This window comes from Nerophis lumbriciformis, linkage group LG02 (genome assembly GCF_033978685.3).
Source record: "Nerophis lumbriciformis linkage group LG02, RoL_Nlum_v2.1, whole genome shotgun sequence".
In the NCBI taxonomy this organism is placed as follows: Eukaryota; Metazoa; Chordata; class Actinopteri; order Syngnathiformes; family Syngnathidae; genus Nerophis; species Nerophis lumbriciformis.
Window position 1 is genome coordinate 38,171,014 of NC_084549.2, and position 12,532 is coordinate 38,183,545.

General features: G+C 38.0%; 1 protein-coding gene across 1 annotated transcript in view; it reads right to left on the reverse strand.

Moving 5' to 3' along the window:
- Positions 1-12,532, reverse strand: part of btaf1 (BTAF1 RNA polymerase II, B-TFIID transcription factor-associated) — a 46,884-nt gene that overhangs the window by 25,407 nt on the left and 8,945 nt on the right. Inside the window, exons 4-8 of the mRNA XM_061962348.1 lie at positions 10,393-10,536; positions 6,878-7,080; positions 2,982-3,115; positions 578-704; positions 425-493 (exon numbers count right to left, since the gene is read on the reverse strand). Of these exons, the coding sequence (XP_061818332.1) occupies positions 425-493; positions 578-704; positions 2,982-3,115; positions 6,878-7,080; positions 10,393-10,536 (677 nt within the window). The remainder of the gene's footprint in view (positions 1-424; positions 494-577; positions 705-2,981; positions 3,116-6,877; positions 7,081-10,392; positions 10,537-12,532) is intronic.

Sequence of the window (12,532 nt, forward strand, 5' to 3'; positions counted from 1 at the left end):
CAATGGCACTTTGAAAGTACTCAGGTAGAAGACTACAACACTTCCTGAAAAAAATCCATATTTATTTTTTTAACTGCAGCCTGATTCTAATCTTCCCCCTTCTGGACCTAAATAAATATTCACCAAGCAAGTGAAAGCAGAGATCTGCCACCACAAGCCTAGGGAGTATGCAATCAAAGTTAGCAATAATTATTATTTGCCCTAAATTGTTTTAAAAATCTGTCTTCTCAGTCTTGTGCTGAGAAGAAATCTGCACTGAAATCTGATTTGCACATTCCGATCTTATCCTTGCAGGCCGTTTTTAGACACAGACATCACATACTGTACATGTTTATACAAACAATGCTGCTAATATTGTTGATGATGTTGTCTTCACTAATTAATGCCACGCAATAGAGCCTTAAGAAAATAAACTTTTTTTTACCTCCCAAGAAGGGTTAAAGAGGTCATTGCAGAGCTCTTCACAGAAACTTTCCAGGGGCCATTCCTGTGTCTAAAGACCAAACAGTGACACATCAGTACAGCATTCATATAAGTATCAGTAATACATTTACCAAAATATGTGTTGTTTTATTACCTCCTCTGCTAGACTGGCATTATTTGGAACTTGGCTAATTACAACTTTGTGTTCTGTGGCTGGTTGGTCAACAACGCTGGTGGTTTTTCTTCGTTTCTCTTCAGGCTCACCTTCAAAACTGTCATTGCTACAAAAAAATATTAGTAAGTCAGAACTGCTATTATTGAAGAAAAAATGTTTACTTTCAAATACCAATAGTTAGGCCAAATAGTATTAAACAATATTGACCTAATAAGTTGCAGGCCGAACATTTTGCATCAAAATCAGCAGGTTTAGTTAAAGCAACATTATGGTAATTGATTTACTTAAAGTACCAGTAGAGTGAAAAAACTAACTGCCTCTATATTGAAGCTATTATCATATATAGATTTCCAAAGTTTGTAAATAAATAGATATGATCAAAATAGTATCAATCTCAGACATTCCAAAGCCATTTTGAGAGATAATGGAAGCCAGTCACGTGATCGCGCGACTTTGTGCTAGAACCCAAAGATCCCTTCCCCATCAAAAACAATGCTAATCAAGCAGACTTTATGAGAGCCAACAATTACTATGGGAGAAATTATGATTTAGGACCTTATATTTTTGAGCCCGAACACAAAAAGGATGATTTTTAGAAGCAGACTGCTACCCGGCGGGTGTAGCTTTATGGTGACACTAGCATCCGCAGCATTGCCAGGTGCTAAACATACAAACTAACCATCATAATAAAAATAAACACTTACTGTAATATTTCCAGTCTTGCTGGGATGCCGACTGGCGGGACGCTCTGATAGTCCCGTTTAGATGAAGAATTAATCGCAATTCTCATGAAGGGTTAAAATAAAAAAATTCCTACAAGAAGCATCTTTTGGGGGGGGGTTTCGTCATCTTGCAGGGATGAGAAAGCAGACCAGCCTGTCTGACCATTAAAACAAAGTAGAAGCAGCCGCCGGTTTAAGTGTCAACAACAGCAGTGTAAGCTAGTATTAGCTCACTATCAATGCGCAGCTAAAATTGTCTGCATTGCCGCTTATAATAACAATATCACTCATATTTGGTTAAGTTTCCGGTCATGACATGTAAATGGGGTATGGTTGGCGCTTTCTGGATGTTTTTAGAGAGAATATAATGAGCGCAACATAGGACCCTCGATCTGTTGACTCAATTGTTAGCTATTTATTTACGATTTTGAAACCATATGCGTTCTTGACTTCAGAGCGGATTGAATGCATAAAAAAGCAAAGCATATGCGTTCTTGACTTCAGAGCGGAATATTCAAAATGGCTGGCTGAATGTGTTGCACTTTTTTCGGATTGTAAATACAATTGGATAAGGTTTAATAGATACAATGAAACACAACTAAGCATATAAAGTCAACTTGTTTTTCCACTCTACTGGTAGTTTAAAGGGGTTGTTTCCAACTTGCTCAAATTTACATTTTTCAAACAGAGAATACACCACCACCACCGGCGAGTAGGGGTGTGAAAAAAAAAAAATAATCGATACATTTTTTTGTTTCTTCAATCTGTCCTGTCTAGCCACTCAAGCAAATCATATTGTAGATGGAAATGCCCATATTTTCTGTACTGATTTATTTTAGAAAAGAGAAATGTTTTGTACTTATTTGTATTTATACATTTTTTGGGAAGCATATTAATTAACAAAAACAGTTTTCTTTTAATTAGTATAGAAATCGATCAGAGATGTGTATCTATATTATGGAAGAATGTAGTTAATCATAGAACTGGCATCCAATGTTATTAAAAAAAAGTATAAACTTTGAATCGCAAATCATTTTAATCAATAATCGATTCTGAATTGAATAGTTACCCCCAAGAATCAAATCCTGTGGTGCCCAATGATTCACAGCCCTTTCAGCCAGCTTATGTTACCATTAGTGGTTAAACAGATCATACAGGGTAAATTTGAAATTGTCTATATTGTTTACAATTACGAATTGATTAAAAATTGCTGATAGGCCCGAGGAATTAATCTGGCATTCCAGCTTGTCACTCAACACTGTCTCGTGCTCATACATAAAAGCAGTGCCATAGAAGTAACTAACTATTGCAACCACGTTGTTGCCACGATAGGCTATATATTCAATGATAACTAAACTCAACAAAATCACTATTATTAGCTTACAACACTCTAAGCTAATTTGTGTGCATGTGTGTTACGACCAGCGCAGTTTACATCATGAGTGCTAAAAGCCAGAAGAGGGCAGGATATAAAAGGGAACATTTTGCGCCCTCAAGATTGCTGCGTAAAAGTTGCCAACAGCCCCTTTTAAAAAGGAAAATACATCACTGTTTTAGTTGGATCTATCCCCATGCGTATATAAAAAAAAAGGTTTAAAACAATGCAGTGACTGAGTGACTATAATAACCTGTCGCAGTTTTTTCAGTTTCCATTTGCTCACCTTTTTTCATTTGTATCCATGTCTTTAGACCGTTGTTTTGCAACTAACTTAGCAAGCCTCTTTGCCTTATTCTTCTGGCGATTGCTCATTCCTGGCCGGAATTCTGAGTCAATCAATTCAGCAGCTTGAATGGGCTGAAAAAATTCAAAAATGTTATTTCAGACAAAACAAATTCACCATCAAGATAAAAATGAAATAGGCGCAATTACTAAGTTCAATCAATTAAAATGATCCCACTCCGACTAAATGTCTTAACATATTTGTGTTAGTCATTGATGAATATCATCAACATACATATACTGCATACAAACTACGGATGATGGATTTAATTCGGTTTTAAGAAGACCGTGCAAATAGGCTATCTTGAAAACTGATGAACTACACTTTTGACATATACTGTGACACACACAAAGCCTGATCCACGTCAAATACAGATACCTAGAAATTATCGAAAAAGACAATACAAAGGATATTGTACGAAAGTACATCGATTGCGTTAGTCCTGTCTTATCAAATAGATGGGTGCAAGATTCTTGTGTGCAGAAAGTTTTTTGTTTAAGACCCGTCTTTTACCTGCTGACACTTCAGCCTTCTTCAAAGAGGTCTAAGCTTCCTGGTGTGATGTATCTAAAAATAACTGACAAGTCATATCTGTTCTTCACCCCTGCGTCGCTGATGAAGGACAACATCGCAGATGTGCAAAAGCACGTATGCCCCCTCATCCCTGTTGATTGTGTTGGCCCCTCGCCTCATAATTTCCATACGTCCTTAATCCATCTCTTGTATTTGTTTCTGATAAAATTACTTTTCCTTTGTCCCAATCAATGAGGTGATTGTTTATCCTGCAGTGGTCTGTTATAGTGGATTTGTTTGTATTATTATTCTGCTGTTTGTTTTTGTGTTCTGGTAAAATTTGCAACGGTCTCCTTCTCACATTCGTTTTGGCATTTTTTTCCAGTTGCTGAAAGTTTGTACAGTCTCGCCAATGTAGGTTTTATTGCATGATCGGCATGGGATTTCATGGATGACGTCACATTTCCTATCCTGTGTTATCGTATATTTTGAGTGTACAAGTTGTTAGTTTTTTGTGTGGTTTAACTACTATGTTTATTAGATATTTTTTTTCATGGTGCATTGTATGAGTACGGTTATTCCTCTGATTTATAGTAGTGGTATCGTGTGGTTTCTTGTATCGGTTTCTTGTTTTTGTTTTACTTTTCTGTCTTTTTTATGCCTTGCTTGTGTTCCTTTCTGTATTGCCCATCTTGGATATTAGCAGGATGTATAAGCGTGTTGTGTTGTTCTTTCGGTCTGTCTTTTTCGTCCGCCATGACAGCTCTGACGAAGATTAAAGTGTCAGTCAAAACAGTCAGCAAGTAAGAGACATCTCAAACAAAACACTTTGTGTGCACACAAGAATCCTGCACCTACGGATACTATATCAAGATAACTGTGAGATCAAAGAGCACCCTAAAAGGTAAATAAAGGTGAATTGAACACTTTCTAGTCATAGATATTTCAATACGTTAACATGAGAATTAGCATAAAGTCACAGAGATGCTGGTCACATATGTGACAAGAGCATCAGCCATTCAAATGCAATAACCTGTAATAGGACACAAGTAAGATATTCTCCCTTTACCCTGAGAAACCATCTGAGTTATAACATTTGTTCTTGTTTATTAATTTAAAAAAATCAAAGCTTTTTTAAAATGCTAAAGATTCTTGAATTCTCTTTTCCTCAAAGGCAGATAGCATACTCACTCCGCTATTTATGCAGCGATGTCAAAAGTAATGATATCAACAATAGCTACGTGCACATGGACACAATCGGACGAAAAGCCTAACCGAAATAAAAATGTGCCATTCGAAATATTCTGACCGGATCACACATGCTCAGATCAAATTTTCCTTCCGATCAAAACGGGTGGTTTATGCTGATAGTCTTTTAGATTACAGCGCATGTAAACATTTCTTCCAAAGTTTGGTCGAATGTATCCTAAGAGATGATGCCTGGGAAGTCAGCTATAATTAGGTGGAGTGGGCACTAAACGTAATAGTCTCGAAATGAAGCGCTTGTCTCGCTGCTGCCCCCCTCCATTCAACATGTACAGAAGTAGCGTTATATACTGTTCAGTTTGTTGCTCAAAAACAAAAGTATGGTCTGGAGTGTCATGTGTCGATGTAACAATAAAATGATCGAGCCAGTTGTCGTGTCAACGAGCGGTTTCATTCGCTACTCCAAGTGCTAACCGCTAGCCTCAGGCATATACACACAGAATGTCATAACATGAAGACGCGCCCTGATGAAGTCACGTCTTCGACAACGGAAACTAGGGCAACCCGTACATATAAAGATGGAGGGCACAGAACAGCTCCATTTAAAAAAAAAAAAGAAAAAAAAAAAAAGAAAAAGGAGGTAATACAAATGTAGTGAACAGAAGAAACATTTTATGACTAACGTGACGTGGGACAAGCAGAAATGCAGAGCCATGTTTGTTTACAGCGGAAGTCACTGCTCCTTTGTATTCTTCTACTTTCGTTTATGGTATGTGCTGCGCATTTCAAAATAAAGTATTCCGATTTCAGGTGTGATGCATGAAAAAACACATCATAATCGGATAATAATTTTTTTCAGGGTCCATGTACACAGTAACATTCTAATCCGAATTAAATCAATTTAAATACAAATCCCAAAACCAGTGAAGTTGGCACGCTGTGTAAATCGTAAATAAAAACAGAATACAACTATTTGCAAATCCTTTTCAACCTATATTCAGCTGAATAGACTGCAAAGACAAGATACTTACTGTTCGAACTGGAAAACTAAATCATTTGCAAACAGTTCATTTGGAATTTGATGCTTGCAATATGTTTCAAAAAAGCTGGCACAAGTGGCAAAAAATACTGAGAAAGTTGAGGAATGCTCATCAAACACTTATTTGGGACATCCCACAGGTGAACAGGCTAAGTGGGATCAGGTGGGTGCCATGATTGGGTATAAAAGCAGCTTCCATGAAATGCTCAGTCATTCACTAACAAGGACTGGGCGAGGGTCACCACTTTGTGAACAAATGCGTGAGCAAAATGTCGAACAAATTAAGAACAACATTTCTCAACAAGCTATTGCAGGGAATTTAGGGATTTCACCATTTAAGGTCTGTAATATCATCAAAATGCTCAAGCAACGTTATCATGGTCGTCCCTGTTTATTTCAGCAAGACAATGCCAAGCCAAGTGTTACAACAGCGTGGCTTCATATAAAAAGAGTGCGGGTACTAGACTGGCCTGCCTGTAGTCCAGACCTGTCTTCCATTGAAAATTTGTGGCGCGTTATGAAGCGTAAAATACGACAACAGAGATTCCAGACTGTTAAACAACTTAAGCTGTACATCAAGCAAGAATGAGAAATAATTCCACTTGAAAAGCTTCAAAAATTGGTCTCAGTTCCAAAACGTTAACTGAGTATTGTTAAAAGGAAAGGCGACACAGTGGTAAAAATGCCCCTGTGCTAACTTTTTGCAACGTGTTGCTGCCATTAAATTCTAAGTTATTGATTATTTGCAAAAAAAAAATTAGGCTTCTCAGTTTGAACATAAAATATCTTGTCTTTGCAGTCTATTCAATTGATCAAATCCTTTTCAACTTTAAGTTGAAAAGGATTTGCAAATCATTGTATTCGGTTTTTATTTACGAATTACACAACGTGCCAACTTCACTGGTTTTGTACATTCAGCCCATGTACATGTGGCTATTGCTGCACCCCTTAGGGGACATTTGAGGATTCCAGGAACGTTCAACAGTAGGAAGCAAGAAGCAAAATAACACTTTTGGTTATAGATCATACTTATTATACCCAAGCCTGTTAAACAAAGCATATTGAAATCAAGACCCACCACATGATTGCGGGAGCTGGATCCTGCTGTGACTTTGCTTCCGTGAGGTCTTGGCCCAGTGGTTTGGCACGTATAGTCCAGGTCCTCATCATTAAAAAGCTCTTCTGTGTTGTCCATGCCAATCGCTGCACCTATGTCAAGACCCAACTTCTTCTGAAGGAGTTTTCTCTGGCAGGCCAAACGTTCCTTGGGATCCATCTCACCTGAGAATCAAGGGCAGTTAGGAATTTATCAACTATCAAATGATTTGTTGCATTCCATAAATAATGTCTTACAAAGGCCGTCACATATCAGTGTGGAATTGGACTCCATGTACCGTATTTTCCGCACCATAAGCCGCCCTGGGTTATAAGCCGCGCCTTCAATGAACGGCATATTTCAAAACTTTGTCCACCTATAAGCCGCCCCGTGTTATAAGCCGCATCTAACTGCGCTAAAGGGAATGTCAAAAAAACAGTCAGATAGGTCAGTCAAACTTTAATAATATATTAAAAAACAGCGTTCTAACAACTCTGTTCACTCCCAAAATGTACGGTAATGTGCAAATGTGCAATCACAAACATAGTAAAATTCAAAATAGTGCATCAATAACTTAATGTTGCTCGAACGTTAATGTCACAACACACAAAATAAACATAACGCTCACTTTCTGAAGTTATTCTTCATTCATAAATCCCTCGAATTCTTCTCCTTTGGTGTCCGAATTAAAAAGTTGGGCGAATACGGGATCCAAAATGGCCGGCTCCGTCTCGTCGAAGTCATCGGAGTCAGTGTCGCTGTTGTTGTCCAGCAGTTCTGTGAATCCTGCCTTCCGGAAAGCTCGGACCACAGTTGTGACCGAAATATCCGCCCAGGCATTTACGATCCACTGGCAGATGTTGGCGTATGTCGTCCGGCGCTGTCTCCCTGTCTTAGTGAAGGTGTGTTCGCCTTCGGTCATCCATTGTTCCCACGCCGTTCGCAGTCGTGCTTTAAATGCCCTGTTGACACCAATATCGAGCGGTTGGAGTTCTTTGGTTAATCCACCCGGAATGACGGCGAGTGTTGTATTTGTGTGCTTCACTTGTTTTTTGACACCATCTGTGATGTGGGCGCGATTCATTTATGTTATATTCTCTTGCTGCTGCTCTATTTCCGTGTTCTTCGGCATGACTTATTGCCTTAAGTTTAAATTCTGCGTTATACGCGTGTCGCTTAGTAGGAGCCATTTTGTGGTCTTTACAGATGTAAACACACAAAGGAAATGAAACGTAATACCCGCGCGCTTCTTCTTCTACGGGGGCGGGTGGTTGCTTACCGTAGAAGAAGAAGCGCTTCCTCTTCTACGGGGGCGGGTGCTTACCTTGGCAGTTGCTTACCATAGAAGAAGAAGCGCTTCCTCTTCTACGGGGAAAAAAGATGGCGGCTGTTTACCGTAGTTGCGAGACCGAAACTTTATGAAAATAAATATTTATATTAATCCATATATAAGGCGCACCGGGTTATAAGCCGCACTGTCAGCTTTTGTGAAAATTTGTGGTTTTTAGGTGCAGCTTATAGTGCGGAAAATACGGTACTTAAAACAAGTAAAGGAAGGGGAGAACAATACAAATTGATGGGTGGGAAGTAGGGCTGGGCGATATGGCCTTTTTTTAATATCTCGATATTTTTAGGCCATATCGCGATACACGATATATATCTGGATATTTTGCCTTAGCCTTGAATGAACACTTAATACATATAATCACAGCAGTATGATGATTTCTACATTAAAACATTCTTGTTCATACTGCATTAATATATGCTACTTTTAAACTTTCATGCAGAGAGGGAAATCATACTGTAACTAAGTCAATTTAGCAAAACTGTATTTATTAAACAGTTATTAAGCAGTGGCACAAACATTCATGTAATTTCCAAAACAGAAAGTGCAAGATTGTCAGAGACATTTTAAAACAAGCTATAAGTGCACTTTTGTGCATGATGACACACAAGATATTTCAATAAGTCTCACATAAAAATGAGCTGCATATCAAATAGTCCTACGGTGTTGATGTGGAAATAGTTGCTTCGGCATTTAGTTAGTGTGGCACCGAACGGAGATGTTGACATGTAAAGACATATTCCCGCATGAAGCCAAACCACCGCCAGACGATGGACCCCGTGCTGTTTTTTTTGGGAATTAATTATTCCTCCTAACGTTACCATGTCGCTACCTGTCTGGGAGCGTGTGACGTTGCTCACGTGACAGTATGTGACGTATGTAAGAATGTGCGCTTGTTTTATGTCTCTGTGAGAAGGAGAGGCAGGAAAGAGTGAGAAACGCATGCAGTTTAATGCCCCGCAGCTAAAAGCAACTGTGTGAGAAGGTATATTCGAATATCACGATATAGTCATTTTCTATATCGCACAGAGACAAAGCCGCGATATATCGAGTATATCGATATATCGCCCAGCCCTAGTGGGAAGTAGAGCTGCAACTATCGAATATTTTAGTAATTGATTATTCTATCGAAGATCCCTATCGATTAATCAAGTAATCGGAAAAAAAATTAAATATTTTTGATTTAAAAAATAAATTAAAAAATGTTTTTTTTTGTCCTGTCCAGCTTTTCAGGCAAATCATATAGTTGATGTAGGTTCCCATATCGGCTGTACACATTTACTATACAAAAGAGAAGTGTGGGATACTTAACGGGGGCGGCATGGCGTAGTGGGTAGAGCAACCGTGCCAGAAACCTGAGGGTTGCAGGTTCGCTCCCCGCCTCTTACCATCCAAAAATCGCTGCCGTTGTGTCCTTGGGCGGGACACTTCACCCTTTGCCCCCGGTGCCACTCACACCGGTGAATTGAATGATGAATGACAGGTGGTGGTCGGAGGGGCCGTTGGCGCAAATTGCAGCCACGCTTCCGTCAGCCTACCCCAGGGCAGCTGTGGCTATGAAAGTAGCTTACCATCACCAGGTGTGAATGATTGATGGGTTCTACATGTAAAGCGACTTTGGGTACTTAGAAAAGCGCTATATAAATCCCAGTTATTATTATTATTATTAACTTGTTGCCTTATTTGTATTTTGACTTTATTAAATGGATTTATTAATATTTGGTGCAGCGGGCCGGAGAAATATTTTTGCTTGATTAAGGTTTGATTATACATGTTAAGATGTGCCCTCAATTATTGCGTTTGAAATTTTCACAGAAATTCACTTACCACTAATGGGCCTGGAACATAACACCCACACTAATCAAGAGAACACTAATGTTCTTTCTAAACTTCTATTTGCTGATTGATGTTTTATTCTTTGACACCTTCAAAACCGCCACCAATGTTGTATATACCATGCAAGTTTGACATGTAAAATATAAGGTGTAAATGAATGATCAGTATGATCAGTAAAAGATCTTATTGGGACATGTTGAATTGTGCAAATGTAACCATGTAATATTCTTGAATGTAAGATTTTAAGCATGCCTGAAACCACTAAACCACAGCATACCAACTATGCAACAACAGGTCGCATGGAAATGAAGCTCACCAATTTTGTCATCCTGTAATTCAAACTCCACGCCAGCAGAACCCAGTAGAGATGCACCATGTTTGAGTAGACGGGAAATGTCAAAGTGGTAGAAACTCAGTCTGTCATAAGCTGGATCCTCTAGTGATACATCTTCAGAGGACTCTGTAAAAAAAACAGATGACTTAAGTTGCAGTAAAATAATGTTTCAGCAGTAACAAAATCAGACCTGATAAAACTGAAGATATTTTACGCTGTTCTGTAAGTATGATATTTAACCTATTTAGTACCAGTTAATCAGCACAGCCTGTTTAAACCCTCTATATTTATAGCAATTTCACCATTTGTCCAACTATCTGCTGGGGTAAAGTATGTCTGTTTGTTAGTTGGCAACATAACTCCAAAAGTTATGGACAGATTTTTTTTTTTTATAGGAAATGTCACAAATAACATAGGGAACAAGTCATTTGGTGTGTGCTCTGAATCACGTCTCCATTCAGGATTTTTTTTAAATTATTATTTACTATTGAGAGATAGGGCCTATGGAGATCTGTGCTCTCCTAATGCTTATTTAGTGTTTAATATGAGTATGTTTCGGGGGCTAACAGCAAATTTGGGTAAAGTCAATGTCACCAGTGACAAAGTGAACAGGACACATTTTTACAGCTATGATGTCATCAGCAGGCAAGTCATCGATTCTGACATTGACAACTGTAAATCAAATCTATTTGCTGCTACCAGTGTTGCGCCAAAAACTGATTTAGTGTCAAAAATGGATTCCTGCTGCCGCGTTGCAAAAGTGCATATAGCTTTCTGGCTTTTTGTAATTACCAACTACTAGGGTTGTCCTGAAACCAATAATTTGGTACCGGTACCAAAATGTATATCGATATTTTGATACTTTTCAAAATAAAGGGAACTAAATAAAAAGTTAATATTGGCTTTATTTTAACAGAAAATCTTACAATACATTAAATATGTTTCTTATTGCACTCAAATAATTTTACACGGTTTAAATAAAAATTAAAAGGCACTGAACACATTGGGCTTTTCATGTTGAACTCAAAGAACAATTTACAATTTTCCATATTACATATAGTCTGCCATAATCAAGGATTAGGTTAGAATAGAATAAAAAAAGCTTTATTGACATTATATCAAATTATTCATGATTTATGGTTGAAAGTCCTGGTCTGTTCTTTAAGAAAAATACAATTATTAGTAAAAAGTAAAAACAAAAGTATGGATAAAAGTACACAGATAAGCCACATTGTAGGTAAAACACACATTGTTAAAGGGGAACCGCACTTTTATTTTTTTTACCTATCGTTCACAATCATCAGCAAAGACATGACTGATGGATTTTTTTTAATGCATTCTAAATATTAAATAAACATAAATCAAAGTCCACTTCCGGCGAAACCAATGGGAGCTCCACTATTCTGCCCACAAAATCAGATAAATAACCATTCAAAAAGCACCAATAAAACTCAATTTACATTTTGTGACTTGAATATTAACCAACTATTAGTGATATTTTAGTTATAAGCGCTAACACAGACAAACTATTTATAGCAGCGCCGTGAGTACCTCGGTCGCCGTGATCACTTCTGTGTCTCCCCATGTTTACATCATTGAGTGGTCTGCTGCTTCCTCGCTCTCTGTACGTTTATTGTAGATCATAAATCATGCATCTCAACTAGACAGTAGATGGCTGAGGAGATAACCCGACAAGTTGGGACACTTTGACCGTCATATAGAATCTGGAACTGGCGAGGATGACACGAAAAGCACTTTACCACCCCCTTATTCCCCCACCCCGTTTCTTTGTGAGGATTATGAGACATTCTTCACCTAAATGGGAATATATGAACATCCTAGCAGTCGACATCCTAATGACAGCCGAACTTGCACAGTAAGTGATGTTTTACTATATTTATTGGCTCTCATAAAGTCTGCAGTGAGCAGAAATCAGTGATGAAGAAAAAAAAGCAAACGTTGTGATGCGTTTTTTAAATTAATGCGCTGCGTATGATCAAAATATGTAAATACTAATTGTTATTATATATGTGCCTGTTACTACATTACTTGTATACTTACATCACATATATCAGCCTTTTTTTAAATGACAGTGGCATTATAGATACTTTTCAGTCAGGTT